This window comes from Dermacentor silvarum, chromosome 2 (genome assembly GCF_013339745.2).
Source record: "Dermacentor silvarum isolate Dsil-2018 chromosome 2, BIME_Dsil_1.4, whole genome shotgun sequence".
Taxonomy (NCBI): Eukaryota; Metazoa; Arthropoda; class Arachnida; order Ixodida; family Ixodidae; genus Dermacentor; species Dermacentor silvarum.
In genome coordinates this window covers 202,884,159-202,902,698 of record NC_051155.1, presented here as the reverse complement: position 1 = coordinate 202,902,698, position 18,540 = coordinate 202,884,159, and the positions used below count along the sequence as shown (strand labels likewise).

Below are 18,540 nucleotides of genomic sequence, written 5' to 3'. Positions count from 1 at the left end.
TCCTCAGTGCGCGAGAGAGTTCTGTTGGCATGGGTTATCACTTCTTCGCAGCCGTCTTGCTACCGCACCAGCACGGCAGCAAGACCTACATTGCTCGCGTCGGTATGACGTGCTGTCGGGGCGTCCTGGTCAGAGTGCGCAAGAGCTGGGGGTGTTTGCAGACGTTGGCTTACTAGCCAAATTCCATTTGCTTTATCACCCGACATAAAGGGAAGATCCTTTCGTGTTAGTCGCGTCAACGGTGAGGTAATAATAAAAAGTCCGCAATAAACCGTCAGTAATATGTGCGCAGGCCCAAGAAGCGTCTCCCTGTCTTCTTCTCAAATGATGCGGGGAACTTTGTGACGGCGTCTATTTTGTCTGGGTCAGGTCGAACACCTTCGTGACTGACAACATGGTCTTAGATCTGGGGCTCACTGTCCATTAGACGCTGAAAAGTGGCTCGCGCCAAACACAAACCGAAAGGGAGAACTTTAAATTTGTAATGACCATAAGGCGTCACGAAGGCGATTTTTCCCGATCTCTCTCATCAACTTCTACGTGCCAATACCGGCTGCGTAGGTCCATGGAGGAAAACAAAAAACGTGCGAGGCACAACCTGTCTACTTAATCGTCTATGCGTGGTAACAGGTAGACGTTTTTTTCTTGTTACCGCATTTAACTTGCGGTAGTACGTCAATACAGAAGCCCAAGCCGCCGTATTGTTTCTGGACCAACACCATGGGGAATCGAAGCAGTATCAGACCATCCTCGGGAATTTTCTTCATCTTCAGTTGTATTACATCACGTTCCTTCGAGGCCACGCGCTAGAGGCTCTCGTTGAATTGGTCTCGTGTCATCTACCGTAATTATCTCATACTTGGCCAGTGGTGTTTGCGTAACCTTGGACGTGGAAGAATGAAAATCCCCAATCTGATGCATCTGCTCCAGTAGGCGCTACCTCTCAGAGGGAACAATATGCAACATACCGATTTCCCCAAATGCAAGTGCATAATACGAGCCGCCAAGGCCGATATTATATTTCCTGGCACGATTACTCGCGCAACTAAAAAGGGCCACGTAAACGTCGTGTAAATAAACTTTGTTGTTCGTCCATCCGAGCGCATGCGTGTTTGCAGCTCACAACTTGCCTCACAGGCCACTCACGCCCCACCGCTCTTCCAGCATCGAGTGGCACACACATTCACTCGAGCGCACCGACTCCATAGAAGCCGGCGAACCTTTCGCAGCAGAGACCTCGCGCGCGCCAAGCGGCAAGGCGATGCATAGCCGGACAGCGTCAGAACTTTGGTTATTATTCCCGCCTTGCTTTTTTTTGTTTTTTGTTTTTATCAGCCATGGCTCTCGCACTTCGTATCCTCTCTCATACCATGACGCGTCACTCTCCATCGAGAACAAGTTTCTTTCCGCTGCAATTAGCAATTCGTCGCCGGAGCCTTTGTGTCGAGTACAGCAACAACCTCCTCCCCATTCATTTGCTTCTTGTTTCTTCCTTTCCTGCTTGCTCGTCGCTCTATGTTCGCATCAAGTGGTCTTATACAATCCTCCTCCCCCCCTCCCCCCCACCTTATCACCTACATGCGTCGCTCCTTTTGAGCGCACCAAGCGGGTACCGCGGGAATTGGCTCCGGCCGAACGTGATGTGGCAGCATCGTGGATTCAAACAAAGAGCACCGACGCCTTCTACGATGTATCCGCGCACTGGCTAACAACTTTAGGTGGGAAGTGAGAAGCAGAGAAGCTGAGGGTGAAGGGTAAAAGCATGGGCAGTCCTTCCCTCGTCAACCCACCTCCCCAATTTCTTTTCCCCTTTCGCCACACGACTCGCGTTGTAATTGTTGCGTCATTGTTTCCTTGAATAATTGATGCAGTTTCGCTGCAGCACGCAGTTCCCGCCGCACACACACGCACACACGCCCACGCTCATCTACGTCCCCGGAAGAGTTAGCGAGAGTGGCTGAGCCCTCACCACCCTCGGTCATTGATAGGACCTTCGGTAAAAAAAGAAAGAAGGAATAAAAAAGAGAGACCATGGTCTGCCGCGCCCTCGCGCCGTGTAACTGGGGATCACTCTAACCCGCAATAATGTTTGTAGCTGTTTCTCTCGGCGACAGAACAATGACGTGAAGGCAAAACACTCGAGTTTTTTATTGGCGGAGAAAAATAGCCACGGTGCATCCTTTAAGATGCATGCTTCCGCCCCGTGCGCGGCCTTGTGTCTGTCGCATCATTTATTTCGCGAGATGTAATGCATGGTACCGTCATCCAACATCTATACCCCTGGCGTATTTGCCCCGACTCAATTTCACATGAGCGTTGGGTGATTTGCAGGCGGGCCGCGGTGCAGTAAGATCTGCTCGTTCCTGCTTCGTTGGCCAAGCTAATGGGACGGCCAGTGCGTGAAGACAAGCTTCTATTATAAGGAACCAAGCCTGCAGCTTTGTTTAAAGACAGGAAAGCCTACGATGCTTTTTTTTTGTCATCGATGGCTGCGTCGGTTCTCGAAAGAGGAATGGCAGCGCACTTGACGCCGTGATAGGGCAGACCGGGCAGCTGCGTCCGCTCGATCGTTTCCATGGATGCCGCAGTGACTAGCCAACCATTTAAATATTATATACTGTCCTTCGTCAACTAATCGATGATGGACTTGTACGATCTATGCGACGAGCTGCGCATGTGATCCATGACGTAGTGCGGAGAGTAAATTCTGGAGCGCTGTCTTGAAATCACAGAAGATTTACCATGGATGGGATGAATCCTCGAGAAAGAAGTGAAGCGCCGCGCGGAGGGCTACCAGTTCAGCAGCTGCCTTTGATGTTACATGTGATGTTTTAGAAGACTTCAAATAAAGTTATGGCTTACCACGGGTATTGCTGTCTGATGGCAAGACTCCTTTGCTTCGATGACCTGACAGCGTCGAAAATTGCGTGAGTTTAAAATATGATTCTGCGTTGCTGGCATAACTTACTACGAAGTAAGCTCATAACGGAGGGCACGAATGACAAGAGAAAAAAATGAATACATGAGTGTAATAAGGAGGAAGGAACCTTAAGTGGTACAGCAGTATAGAGATAAGTATTCAACGCCTTCAGCCTATTAGGTCATTCAGTGATGTCGTTTCTTGTTGGTTGCCGATTGGAGATTTTGTTCGCAAAACCATCCGCAAAAAAAAAAAAAAATAACAGATCCTAAGGTCCTGTGTCTCCAGTTTACCGTAGTGAAAAAATTGATAGCGAGACGAACGGCATATCAAAATCAAATCAAATCAAACCAAAATACGTATTACAAGCAATACTTAGGTTGGTTGAGGTAGATCATATAAGATGCATCTTTTAAGCGAAAGTTGAGGGAGATTTTTACTACTATAAAAAACTTCAAGATAATTGTGTGTCGTATATGAAGCTCTGTAAAGAAAAACGTGGCTGTAACACGTTATCTGTGCTTGCAAAGCTCTGAACAGAGTCCCAGTACTGTTTGCTCTAACAAAGTGTGACTCTCTAGATTGTCTATCATGGTCTAGAGGTAGTTTTTTTTCTTCTTCTTGCTTACGTTATCAAAAACAATCACGACAGGTATGCCTCACGGTCTCCGAGCGGCCACACTTTTTCCATTTTGCTCTTGACCATTATAATGCGGGATGAACAATCGTTCGTGAATGCGACGTTAACAACAGGCGACGCAGAATGGCTGCTCCGGCTCGCTGAAATGAAATCATGTTACCAGAAGAACACGCGAAAAACGTAGCCCGTAGCATTACTGCACGACCCGCTCGGTCGCTTCAAACACCAGAGCCACAACTGGACCGGCAACCACATCTTTACTTGTACTCCATCTGTATGCATTGCATGCGAACCATTATTTATGCAGAAAAAAAAGGAGGTGGAGGTTATTATTGAAATGTTATTATTTGAAAAGGACAGAATAAAAATGGTATTACACTCGAGGCAACGTTGTTTTAGACACGCCTTCAACTGCAACTTTAAGGAGACCCAGGCTTATCACGTCAGGGGACATTATTATTAACAGCGCGGCCCGACCACCATCGTACATTAGTAGAGAACAGCGCGTCGTGCCCCATGCGCGTTGACCACAGGCTTGTCGTTCTCATGGGACCGAAAGATAAAACGTCATGTTGGAAACAAAAATCAAGCAAGATGGTTTGAGGTAACCATGGAAGCAAGGCGGGAGATGACGGGGTACACTTAATTAATTCTGGGAGGCCTGCTCGGAAACCAGGAATTGTAAATTTATCGCCGCATAGCCGGCGGCACAGGTCGCGAGGGAAAACTTGTGGTTTAAAGTTCTCGCTCCTTTTGTTCTCATGTCCACAGCTGGCCGGTCGAAGTCGCGAGTAAGTACGTATTTTGGTCTTTTGTATCGCAGCGTTGTGTGTTCTTACTTCCTGCCTGGTTAGTGAGGCTCAATTGAGCACGAAAACTTTAATGCCTTCAGCTTCGATGACGGTGACGCGTGCCTATGAATATTCGAAGTGGTCATTTCCTCGTAACGTATTCAGCGATGCCTTCGGGGATAGATGTGCGTTGTTGGACGCCTACGTAACGACATGATAACGTTTCGCAAAAGTGTTCCTGCCAAGGCCTCTTTTTTTTTCGGAATAGAGAGCTCCTAATAATAAAGCATCGTTAGCATTGAGAACCCGCTTCGTTTTATTGGTTATTATTTTATGACAACTGAGGCAATTAAAATGATTGTAGAGGAATGAGGGTCTTAGATATAAATTGCAGTTATGCTGAAATCTTAAAGCGACATTTGGTAGTAACAAAATACCCTAGCCACAAAAATGAATGGATTGCGACAGTCATGTAACTAATCTAAATGCAAACAGTGCAGTATCAAAAAGATTATTGTGGCAAACACGTTTGTTAAAGGCTATCATCGACACCGAGTTTATGAGATGCTTAACCATTTCTGAACGCTATGTCTCAGGCGTATTAAAGCTCTATACTTTTGCTGACACTGCACACTTTAAACACTTTTGCTGACAAAAAGAACATTTTCTCTGCAATTTAATTACTTGCCAAATATATATATATATATATATATATATATATATATATATATATACAGTGAATTGTTGCTGAATGTGTCTGACACCTACTGAACAAAATCAACTCTGTTGCCACCAGAACGTTTTCTATTGTCAGCTTTGCCTAAGAACATGGCTTAAAACATGTCTGTGGTATGTAAATATTTACTAAACAATAGTCCACGCTACAATTATTATTTGCTCCAGAAAAATGCGCAGCGCATACAAAACTACCTGAAAAAAAGATGGAGGCAGCTTCACACTAGTAGGTCGAAGACTGTGCAAACAGCGCAGCTGTCGATCCCACCTAGCTTTATCTCGGATCGGCTAAGTCGGGGTTGGTACAAATTCGGGGTTGGTCCAAGTCGTCTTCACGATACACGATATTCGGGGTTGGTCGAAAGTCGTCTCATCCAGTCTAGAGTAGCGACACGATGGTTTTTGCGCCGCGCTTCCTCTTCTTCGGGAGTAACACACTTCTTCGGTCGCCCCATTCTCACGGCGATGTGCTCATCACGGAGACGTGCCGCATTCTGTCTCCGCAGAGGCGACGCGGAGCTATTATTCTGAGGATCATCGCAGTGACGTCACGCCTTAGCTCCACCTACCACAGCTGTGGCGACGCGGCTATGCGGGTGCTCGGCGTGATGACGTCATGGCTGGGCAAAGCTGGGCAAAGCTGGGCAAAGCGACAGAGCGCGCGATGACGTCACGGCTTAGCTCCACCTACACAGCTGTCGCCAGGCTCGGCGTTGCTAGGCGACGCGTAGTGACGCCATCACTCGGCGAGGTTTTCCTGCGCACACTCCCCGGACTTAAAAATTATAAGAAAAAATTAAATTGTGGAAATGCGACCGCCGTGGCCGCATTTCGATGGACTGCCCGGACTCAACGGACTAACCACCGGATTAAACAGCTTCACTGTAAACATGGATCTCTCTACCTACATAAAATGTTTCATAATAGTTCCTTAAAAAAAGAAAAATATATATTAAAGAGGTATATGTTATTATGTCCCAAATATTCAGTATATTGCTACGAAATATACCACACTATTAGAAGGCATTTATTACAAGAACGTAAACTTTATTATCAAATCAATCAAATTTGAGTCCAGCGTCTATTTAGTGGGTCTGGGTACTCGCCGCGGATCGCGGTTCCGAGACCTTGTCTCGAAGAGGCTTCCTCGGCTCGTTGGATGGCCCAGAGTTGTACTGTCAGGTTCGAGCTGAGCATTACAAACAGTCTGAATTTTTTGAACTATAGATAGCCTAGTAATCTGGAAAGATAAATGCAGTTGTGGCTGAATACCTCGGCCCACTATCCATCCCCCTCTTAGGTATGTATCCCAACACATGGTTTCATTTTTGCCGATAATGATGTCGCTTGCCGACTCACGGCTAATGCCCGAGCGCCAGCATCTGTCTCAACATTATCAGCCTATTGTAATACTACTGCAGCACAATGGCCTCTCCCAGCGTGCTCCAATTAGGGAGCCTACATTCAAGCGCTGTTTTGCATGTAGGCTCCCTAGCTCCAATAAATGCCATCTTTCGTCAGCTTACTCCATGCTATGCCTGCAAATTTTCTAATTTAACCTTTAACACCCACACCCCTTTACATTCTCGATTGCGCTTCTCTTCTTTTGGAACTCAATTTGTAATATTTATTATTAACCGGTTATTGCTATACGCATTACATGGCCTGCCGCAGTCCACTTCTTCCTCTTAACCTATGCTGGAATATTGTAAACTCCCGTTTGCTTTATAATCCGCACCTGCCTGTCCACTAAAGTTACGCCTATATCATTTATTAAAGACGATAGTCTTTCTTGGGGAACTTAAACGCTGAAAATTTGGTCTGTCTGTCTGTCTGTCTGTTTGTCTGTCTGTCACCCGATTCAGCCACCCGGCCAAAGTTGGACCACTTGCTTACCACCCACACTACTTAAACTGGTACGGCTGTTCATACTTGTGAACGTTATCGATCACAAAGTAAATATTACGCATATCTGAGGCGCAACATCACTAGGTAAGTATTAGGAGGTGTGTTCCTTTAATAGAAAATACATAGATACGTAACTCTAAAGACCCTAGTTTCTTAAGCTGCGCTGAAAATGCCATGCTATGCGCGCCGACGAACGACGTTCCCCGACTGCGCGCCGACGAGCGCCCTCTGCCATGGAGGAAGGAAACCCTCTGCACAAGCTCATGTTTCCCGATGTATTGCCAGATGGCGTCCATGTCTCACGCAGCGCCTCCTCAATTTTATCAATGCCAGCCAGATGCGGCCGATTCAACATAAAGGAAGCGCTGTCTAAGGCAGGGCAAAACATAAATGGCCGCTTGATGAAATAATGCGATAAAATGAAATCTGTTCAAACAAACCTCCATTGCATTTATCATGCCAGGACGGAAATGGTACGAGAACAGCATCACGGGTGGCCGCGGATCAGACCAGCACTCATGTAGTACGGCCGGCCGAAGACTACCGTCTTTCGACGACATTTGCAGCGAAGCACGCAGATACGCGGCAATTTTTGTTCTATGCGTCGTTGCTCGGTGCTTAGCTGAGCACCAATGTACGAATAAACAAACAAAAAAAAGTGACGATATCGCAGTAAATGCAAGAGAAATTCTTTAGCATTAGGTCAACCCTCTTTCAGGTCCTGGATCTATGTTGCAAACTGCGTTCACCCCATTGCGAGGTGTTGTTCAGGAGTTCCCTCGGCAGAGGTCCTGCCTGCAGGCCACCGTAAGCATGCATATATATATATATATATATATATATTCATACTTTAAATTACTTAGTAGGTACAAAGTTATTAACACTATGTTGTCCTTGGTGTCGTTTGTTGGCTTCTTATAGTATGATTAATAAAAATCGGGCTCCTCGGTTCCCTTTCTGCTCGTTCATTACATAGCGAGGGTCTCGAATCCAGCATAATTGACGCCTTCAGGTAGCTTGTGTGGGTTTATTGACCAGTTAACTTCACCCAAAAAGATTGCGTACTCGTGACGTCTGCGGCAGAAAGGATGTTCCAAATCAGCCGCCAAGGTATGTAAGTGGCAGCGCTTGCAAACACTCCCTGGGTTGGTTTTAGTAGTAAGGAACCTAAGTACCCCAGTTAGTAGTAAGGAACATAAATACCCTAGAAATAGGATGGGAAAACGGTGCTGCGGTTGCTCAATAGGTAAGAGGTTTGTTCCGTCATAGTAACTGTATGTATGAGTTCATACCGCAGTATCAATGAGTGACTGCTTAAAACGAGGTGCTCTTAGGTACAGCTGCTCCAATGCCATTTTTTTCAGCACACCTTAATCGCGTATTTTATCGACAAATATCGCATTGTAATCGCTTTTATTTAAAAAAATAGGTATGTACACGACTTTAGCCACGACAGAAGCTGCCACATGCAGAACAGGTTCACTATATCTTTTTTTTTTTCGACTTGCAGACCTAATTTACACTTAATGCATGCTAAGTACGACACCATGAAAATGAATAAAAAGTCAACTTTGACGGCGTAGTTATGTAAGGACCTCGATATCACCTATGTCCTCCAACGTAAGCTTTGGACTTGCTGAACTCAGTTCTTTATTTCTTAGCCCGAATATATTACAAGGTGCCTAATAGCCGTAATCAGTAGTCAATGCCCTCGCAAACCTATTTATGACAAGCGCCAGCAAGGTGGCCAGCATCGTAGACAGTAGAAGATGGTCATTCCAAGTAACGGTAAAATAAATAAAAGTGGGGAGCAGCGTTACGCGAGGTCAGTGGTGAATGATCTCGGTATCCAGCACCAAGACACAGGCTTCTCGTTGACTCGAAAGTAGACCGCGGTGATATCGAGTTTTAAGCTCATGATGAAAAGACATTTAGCGGGGTAGCTAATGATGTTCACAGGGAAAAGGAAGACGCTGTAGGAGGGACAAGAAGTCAAAGCATCACCCCAGCCACACCAAGACTCATTGGCTCTAGAAGGACCGGGATGTCTGGGTAGTAATGGAATATTTGATGTGCTGGATATACGGAACTGTGTGCAGAAAAATAAATGAGGAAAAAAGCTGCTCTCCTCCTAAAGGAGGATCACCTTTCTAAACAGCCAACGCACCAGCAAAGCCAGTTGACGCCTCAGTGAAAGTTTTATTTAAATTTGAAGCGTTTATTTTTTTATTACCATTGCTATCTGCCTGCCCTTCCGGCCATTTCTGAGTGCTGTTCATACTGCGAGATGAGTAATATTAAACCCTTCTGGGCGTTTTTGGGGCAGGATTTTCTCCGACGCACGAACGACTTTGAAGGCTCTCGCAAAATGAAACCGCGCCGGGCCCCCAAGAATGTAGGTGCAACACAAGAAAAAAAATCATCATGAGAAAGAGAAAACGCAGTATCGCACATACGGTTGAATGGTAATGGCGGCGAAAAGTTCTAGCTACAGAACGGGTTATCAAGGTTTGAAGGTGTAGTCTACTAGAAAAAAAAAAACTCGAGACGAGAGGGTGGATTAATTTTACGAGAAATGAGTACTTTGCATATACTTCCGCTAAATAAAAAAATAGCCTAGGTTTCACGGGTGGCGCAATGCTAAAGAGACAGCGGCGCTGATGGGCATCTAGCTAGTCCTTGCTTTCGGGAGAGGCTAAGCACTACCAAGTCATTCCCAGCATTTCCCGGAATTTATGTATTATTATTCGATTATCGTTTAGCTATTTATTGGCTATCGATTGGCTATGGCAAGGTATTGGCCACGTATTTGGGATAGGCTAAGCACTACCAAGTCATCCTCAGCATTTTCCGGAATTTCTTGGTTATTCATCATTTATCCATTAGTTATTGATTGGCAATCAATTGGATAACGATGACTGACTAATTCTAAGTAGTCCCAACCATGCTTGCCCTAGACTTAGCTAGGCTCAGCTTCGCTAGTTCACAGGACTATTTGTCATTGCGCTTGGACCCTTTCTGCACTGCCGCAAGGATCGGCCCACATTTCTGGATTCAGCATACACATTACGCCCGGCTTAAACAGATCCGCAGTTAAAATATTGCAAGGGAACTCATCTCACAATGACTGTCGATGGTAATGTGATCACCATTCCAGCAATGCAGCGACAAACCGTATTTTCGAAGTCACGTTTATTTAACATCTGCAGTCGTCATTCTTGGACTTCCATTGCTTTGGCTATACCCGACATACTTCGGTGTCATCCCACTTTGCTACAGTACTTGCTTTCCAAGGTCGCCATTGAGCGTGGTGGCATCACTACGACTGTATGACGCCGACGCAAAGACTCCAATGGAATGACGAAGAAGGAATGACGTCAATGGAACGACAATGGTGGTATGACGACGACGGCATGATGACAATCAGATGAAAATCCCAAATTATGACCATGATATAGACGATAGCGTGACGACGATGAAATGAGAACTATGGAATGACGACGGGTGCGGTGACGATGGCGTGATATGAGAGTATGGCCAAAACCGGAGGACGAAGCTGGAATGAGGACGATGGCACAACCACGATAGCATGACGACGACGGTATGACAACGGATGCACGATAGCGCATGTCTGACGATGACGCATTATGACCGTGGCACGACCACGGCGGTATTATCATAATTTAATGGCGATTGCATGAATAAGCTCGAATGACGAAGAACAAAGGGTTTATGGAAAACGAAGTTGGTATGACAACAACGACATCACGACAATGGAGTGACGTTACTGAAGTAAGGACGATGGTAAAACTAGATCGCGACGATGACAGCATAACAAGAGTCAGATGTCTACGTTATAATGATCACGATGGAATGACCGCGAGGGCATCATGATGATGGTACTATTGCATATGCATGACGAGGACTCTGTGAGGACGACACGAAGACCGTGGCATCACAACGGGATGACAACGAGTGTATGACTATAATGGCGTGACGACGCCTATATCAGGAATGCTCTATGATGGCTACGGTGTCGCGAGGACGCCGCGACGAAAATCGGATGATGAAGCTGCGTCACGACGATGGCACCACGACGACGGCATGACAAGGTATCACAGCGGCGTGACAACGGCAGCTTAATCATGGTAGAATGACTAAGAATCGATATCGATAGAACGACGAGGGTGGTATGAGGATGATTGGATGAAGTTACTGAAATGATGATGGTGGATATGTCGTTTTATCACCACCACCGTCCGATAGATAGATAGATAGATGGATGGATAGATAGGTAGATAGATGGATAGATAGATAGATAAATAGATTGATAGATAGATATATAGATATTAGATAGCTAGATAGATAGATAGATAGATAGATAGATAGATAGATAGATAGATTTAAAATTGCTGAAGTAGGCAAGGAATGCTAATCCAATTAAAAGAAGTAATGTTCCTTATTCAAGTATTCACTCACTCACTCACACACTAACTGTCGTCTAAGTTGTTTTACATTTTTTTTTCCTTTCACAAAATGGTTCTGTCGTACTACTTAGCTACCATACAGAGGAGCACCCTTTACAGGTATATGCTGCGCATTGCAGTCGAGCACATGTAGCCCATTTAATTAAAAGTTGATCCTTATTGCAATTTACTAATAATTGCTGCTTTTGAAGCGAAGCCTGCTTCCCGAACCCTCACGAACATTCCAGACCGTGGCTGTTGGTTCTGTGCGTGCCGCTGCCACCTCGGCGAATAGCTCATACTTAAAGAAAGTCGCAGTTTCGCCCGAAAGGAGGAGAATCGATTGCGAAAGCAAGTTACAAGAAAGCTATACGAAATAAGGATAGTAGGTTTATCGGCAGTATAAACTCGAAGTCGTTCGCTGGCTAACTAAATTAACAAGCATGGTGTCACGCGCACACGAGCAAACACAAACACAGCTAACTCGATAAGCGCGGACAGTCGCTGTCAAAACGCTGGCGTGAGGAAGAGTGGCTGCACCAGCGAAGTGAATTGACCTGCGCGCTGCCTGTCGCTTCGACGCGAACTAAGCAGCGAGAACAAAGAGCACACGAAACGGTGCACCTAGACTGTGTACTCATCGCAGATCGCTTTCAATATAAGGCCCACGCGGCCACACTCAGACGCGCCATAAGCGGCCGCCGCAGGAGTAAAACGCCCGCTCGACGTGTCTGTGAAGACGTGGCCGAAGACTAAGGGATTATTTGTTCCCTAGGCACACGAATTTCAGATAGTGTAAAAAGCCAGAAACTATTGATCAATGCTGAATTATTGTTGTGATGCTGTATTTGTTTATGTTCCACAGCGAACATTGAATAAATATGAAAAAATGAATCCTATCACCATCAGATACTTTGATGGGACAAAAGGACAATCTTTCCATACAATGTCAAATTTCTTGTTCTAGATTGCATAGTCTCTGGAGAGCAAGAATGATAGGTAGATATGCCGAGCCACCCCGAGCAACGAACATCTTCCAGGAAGAATAATTCAAACAGGCCACAATCGAATGTGGGCTATCGTGCCAATGCAAACTATGTCGCTCTTAGAGATGACCCCCCCCCCCCCCCCCCGATGTGTTAATTATGACGTTAATTTCCATACTATGGCCTATAACCACAAAGATGGAATTAGTCGAGGAGTGGGCGGTGCATTCAAAATAAATTAGAAATGACAAAATACAAGCCCTATGTAACAGTTCTCACACGAGATAGAATGCGGACTCGAGAGCACATGTGCGCGCGTCAGTTTATTTTACAACAAAGACGCAGAAATGAAATGTGCGAACTTATTTCATTTTATTAAACGGACTCACGAAAGCTTCCCTCTACATGGATTCAAGTATGTGCGTTGAATCTGTGTATATAATTTTTTTTCTTGTTGTGAGAGGTGAAGATTTCAGTACAAGTACTAACAGGTTCATTATGGCTACCGCAAAAGATGAGGCGATAGTTAACCACCATCGGTGTTTATTAAAAATAATGTTATTCTTTCCGAATTTCTGCACACACACACACACACACACACACACACACACACACACACACACACACACACACACACGCACACACACACACACAAACACACACACATATATATATATATATATATATATATATATATATATATGACCTATGTCTTACGATTTCTAAGCGACGTCCGCACCACCTAGCTGAGTTATTCTGTATCACAAAGGATTTCCTGGTGTCATTGTGACTCTTCTTTTACACACAGATTGAATGCGAGTATCTTATGCCTTTCTTTGCTTCAGGTCGACGAGTGTTAGTGAAAGTGTAGAATTTTGTAGCACAGATAAGTTTCGCCTTAAACCATTCTTATTTTTTATGGGCCCATTTTATTTCTGTTGTTATTTGGATTTCGTAATGTTGCTTGAGACGATATAGCAATTGTGCACTTTGAACGAATCCCGGTTTTCATATGTGTACGCACAGAGACCTGGAGGTGGATAATGTTGCGCGCGTTTGCCTGTGAAAAACTAACTGATAAATTAACGTTTTTTAGGAGTTCAGCCATCGCCTCCCGAAAATGTAAATATACTGCTTACAAGAAACGATCTCGTTTCTTCCTGGATACCTAAGTTTATGAGTTGCTCCTTGGAGAATAGTCCTACTGTCTTACCAATTCTCTTGACAAATTGAAAGCTGTTTAGCCAAATGCGTGTTAGTACAGGCAATCCTTTTGTAGAGATTGTACAGACAATCCACATGTGTGATATTCACGTTGATTGTGTCAGGTCATTTATACAATGAAATGCACATAATATGAAAGTACGGGCTGCTCAGTGCCGAGTATAAAAGCCTTTCTGTATATGTGCGTTGTCCTGGTAGACTATTTTTATACGCCGCATGAATCATTACTAGCCTCAGTATTAGTACGGAACGAGTTTCTCCAATACTACGCCTATCTCATTTATTTGATCGTACATAACCTTCTGGGCTATATATTTCCTGTTATTGATGCTTGTATGCAATGGCGAAAACTTTAAGTGCTTATCACGTGCTGGTACATTCAGCAACATCTCTAGCCTCAATTTAGGGCCATTCTTGACAGAAAACTACCCGAACTTTCTCCTTGTTTTTTTTTTGTTTTCATATGTCATGGTTTGCCGACGAGCAGTGTGCCTACTTAACTGTATGCGAAAGTCCCCTAACCGTGTAAGAAATGCAAATGAAAGTAAAATGTTTCATTCCTATTAGAAATATTATAGAGAGAAAATACGAGCCCGAGTTATTATTCAGAACGGCTGCATTCTCATATAGTCTGAATAAAAGCCTGCCTAAATTGATGAATTCTGTAGCTTCTTAAGGAATCGTATATTTTATACATGAGCAGTCACTATTGTATCCAGTCTAATAGACAGTCGTAATGTTTCGAAGATAAATACAAACAATCAAGCAATAAAATTATTTGCCCAAGTTAACAGACCTTTTCGTTCGTATCTGATCTTTGCCATTGGTCACTCGCATTAGCTAATAATAAGTCCAGCATAAGAATTGGATAGAATTTTCTCTTACGAACAATTACAGCACGAGAAACTTTTCTGAATACGGGACATAATTAACCAAACAGAGCAAACACCGATTGCAAAAGACTTTGTAAAGTTGCCGTTCCAGCTCCAACATGGGAGCCTTGTTCAGAATGACACAAAAAGTAGTAAATTATTTATGCATTATGGCGTGACAGAGACACCTACGATATACTGGTGACAAATTACCATCGTTTCAGACGAGAGTATCGGCCATAGTTTTCATGTAAAGCGAAGCAAGATAAATAAGCATGATTCCATACTGTTTTTTGTTATGTTCGCAATTGCACTTGCCTTCTCCAACTCGATATCGCGACATGACGAAACACATTGTTGAGCGAGTGTGCTCGATGACATATGTGTTGCCACTTGTCACCTTTTCCGAGCTCCTTGAGCCGCCCCTAGAACCTCCCACTTTCAGCGATGTATATAGACAAGTAAACATTCTCGCATGGCATGGCACACACCCCACCTGGGAATTTTCAGTCTAATGCTGGGGTCCTACGGTGCCCGAACTACACTGTTATCATGAAGTACGCCGTAGTCAGGCTCTTTTATATTTCTTCGAATTAATTTTGGCCTTCAAAATGCTATTGGCATACGTGAATATTCATCGTAGATAAATTTTTTCATTATTTACTTTATCCTTTACATTCACGAGTTATTGTCGAAGCTTTCCGCTTGGCCCATGCGTAATATTCACGTGTAATAGCCTAATAGGTTAATAAGTTATTACCGCATGCACTTACCTATAACTATAAGGTGCGTTGTGAGTTTCCGTGTCCAGTCTTTCTTGAAGTCCACTGCGCACACATAGGACCCGTTGTCGGCGTGCCGAAGACGATCGATGCTGAGCACGGCTGGTGTCTGGATGACCGAAAAGTACGCACGACCTTGCAAGCTGCTGCCCTGCGCGCTCTGGCGGATCTGCGACAGGCTCCCCGTCCTCGGATTCACGTCTACGCTGTACACGGGGTTTGGATTGGAGTCCTTGAACCAGCGGATGCGCACCGGAAAGTCACCGACACCCGGAGCGCTTATGTCGCAGCTCAGTTGCACCTGGCTGCCTTCCAGCGCCGTCACTGTTTGCGCCTCGGCTGCAAAGAGAAGATACAAATCACTCTGAGCATTTTGAGATGTGAAACTTTACAGCTCACATAGAACGAATTGTGCGTTTTCCCAGTGAACACGTTACTGGCGCCCGGTTGTATACTTCAGTATTGCGACATAAGAACACATGCTATATACATGTATATTTAATATTTGTACTCATAAGAACACTTGTAGTAACTTAAATTGGTTGCATGGGAACAAAATTTATAACAACTTTAAATTGTATTCGGGAGGAGGATGAAGAATCAAATTTATTTTAGTGCACCAGATTTGTGAGACCTTGGCCTCTCTACGTAGATGACGGCCTCGAGAACTTTGGCTCTGGTAGCATCTTCGGCCTGCTGGATTGCCTTAAGTTGGTCTTCAGGTGCAGAGCTGAGCAGCGCGGCCTCCCACTGCTCTCTGGTTTTGTGTGTTATATTCTGTGTGGGGTGTGACTGGGCAAGTCCACATCATATGTTGTAAGTCCGCCCTTTCTTGACAGAATCTGCATCTATCGATGTAAAGTACTGGATAGTGTAGGTGGTAGGCCACCGGGTTCGAATATTTATCTGTTTGTAACAAGCGCCATGCCGTCGTTTGCCGTCTACTTAGCGAGTAGTGTGCCAGGGGGAAAGGGGCCCTTCCCAATTTATAGTGTTTGGTGATCTCGGTAAAGCTAGTCATCCGGTCTCTCTCCTTTCCGAGTATTTGCGTGTCACCTGCTCGGTTCGTCAGTTCTCGAGCCAGGTTGTGCGCTATTTCGTTCCCGGGAAGGGAGGAGTGTGCGGGTGCCCATATAATGTAAACATCTCGATCTTCACAAAATTTGGCTAACATCTTAACACTTCCGGCGAGATTCTTCCCTTGGCATAGTTTTTGACGGCGGTCTTGGAGTCGCTGACTATGATGTTGGCCTCCGTGGAGGCTATTGCCAGTGCTAAGGCAGTCTATTCCTCCCATTCCTGTTTTTTACAGTGCCACTAACTCTGGAGTCACCCTCTAGACTCGTAGCAACTCTCGACATATTCTCTCTATTTGTGTACTCCGCCGCGTCCACATAGAACACCTCCCTGGCACTACTGCATCTTTCGTAGAGAGCTCTCACTCTTGCGATTCTTCTATCTTGGTGAAACTCCGGGTGCATGTTTCTGGGGACTGAGGTATTGAGAGATGTTCCCTTATTTTCCTTAGGATGTCTCTCCGCAGTCCGTGCTGTACTTCGTAGGTTATTCCGATGTCGTCTAAGATGTGTGTCCGTCCAAATCCGTGTTAATCTTTCATACTGCGCCACTCTCTGGGCCTCAATAAGTTCGCCTAACGCGTTATGCATGCCGAGCGCCAGGAACCTCTCGTTTGACGTATTTGCTGGGAGTCCCAAAGCTTGCTTATACGCCCTTTTAATGGTGCATTCTATTTGGATTTTCTCCGCAGCGTAGAGCTTAATGTAAGGGAACACATATGCGACACGACTGACTACGAATGTTTCTGTTATTCGAATAAGATTCGGCTGCTTCATGCCATAGTTATTATTGAATTTCGGCTTTATTAGTCTCATTGATCGGTGAGCACTATTATCCAGTAGTATAATGGTTTCTCCATTATGGTCGTTTTCGGATATGCGGAGTCCCAGTATTCTTAGGCTCTTCCCGATCGGTGTCCTCGTGCCTTCTACGGTGACCACAATGCCCGGCCTTTCCTTAATGCTTTTTCAACCCCTGCATGTGGGTCTATAGAGCATAAGTTCTGATTTTTGAGAGGAGCGTCGCAGTCTCTTGTCTCCGATGTAGTCTTCGACCATGTTTACTGCTGTTTGGAGGATCTCTTTCACATGCCCATCGCTTCCAGCCCCCACCAAGAGGGTGATGTCGTCCGTGTATAGGCTGTGTCCGAGTCCTTCTATCTTTTCGAGTCTCGAAGAAAGACCGATCATTGCACGTTGAATAGAAAGGGGGATAGGACCGACCCCTGCGGTGTACACCTTTTGCCTAGTTTGATCTCCTCCGATTTTGTTCATCCAATTGTAATCATTGCCGTATGATCCGCCTAGAAGTATTTGATGTACGCGTATGGTTTTACGTTTTACATCCAGCTCTTGTAGATATTGCAGTAGTGCCATTGTGGGTGACAGCGTCAGAGGCCTTTGTTAGATCAAGCCCTAGTATCGCCTTGGTGTCTAGAGTTTTCGCACCCCGAGTGGGCATGGTCCCCGAGTGGGCCTAGCCAGGTGACGTCGAGTTTACTCGCGTCTATTGTGGACCCAATAAAGTTCACTCACTCACTCAATCACTCACCCGCATCAATGATGTGATGTTTCTATCGGAGCATAATATCCTGCGTCGATAACTTTGGCCGAAATCCAACTATGCTATGTGGGTGAAGTCCTTAATCATCCATGTATCTCGTGAAGCGTATGCGAACCACATGTTCCCTGAGTTTACCGACGCAGAATGTCAGCGATATCGGCCTTAAGTTTGTCAGTTGTGGTTTCTTTTCAGGCTTCGGTAAAAGATGATTTGAGCTGCTTTCCATTGACTAGGAATGTCACCTTGCTCCCAGAACTTATTCATGTAGTCTGTGAGAGCTAGGATGCATTTATGGTCGAGGTTCCTGAACATTTTGTTGGTTATCCCATCAGGTCCTGGTACAGATTTCGGGTTGAGGGTGGCAAGTTCATATCTGACTTCTGCCTCCGTAATGAGGGCATCTAGATCAGGATTCTCGTTAGCTCTGTAATCCTGGAGTCGTGCTCTATTCGCATCTCCAACTTACATCATTTGGAGCTCTCGAAAGAGCTCTTTTTCTGTACCTTCATAGCTGTGTATAACCTCCTGTAGATTGTGCCTGTGTACGGTTTTTGTACTCGACTATTCGGGAGCACT

The 18,540-nt window shown here is 45.0% G+C and overlaps 1 protein-coding gene across 1 annotated transcript in view; it reads right to left on the bottom strand.

The window, feature by feature from the left end:
• The window catches only part of LOC119440668 (hemicentin-2-like), a 216,503-nt gene that overhangs the window by 75,436 nt on the left and 122,527 nt on the right, over positions 1-18,540 (bottom strand). The window contains exon 2 of the mRNA XM_049662188.1: positions 15,316-15,663. Coding sequence (XP_049518145.1) covers positions 15,316-15,663 — 348 coding nt within the window. The remainder of the gene's footprint in view (positions 1-15,315; positions 15,664-18,540) is intronic.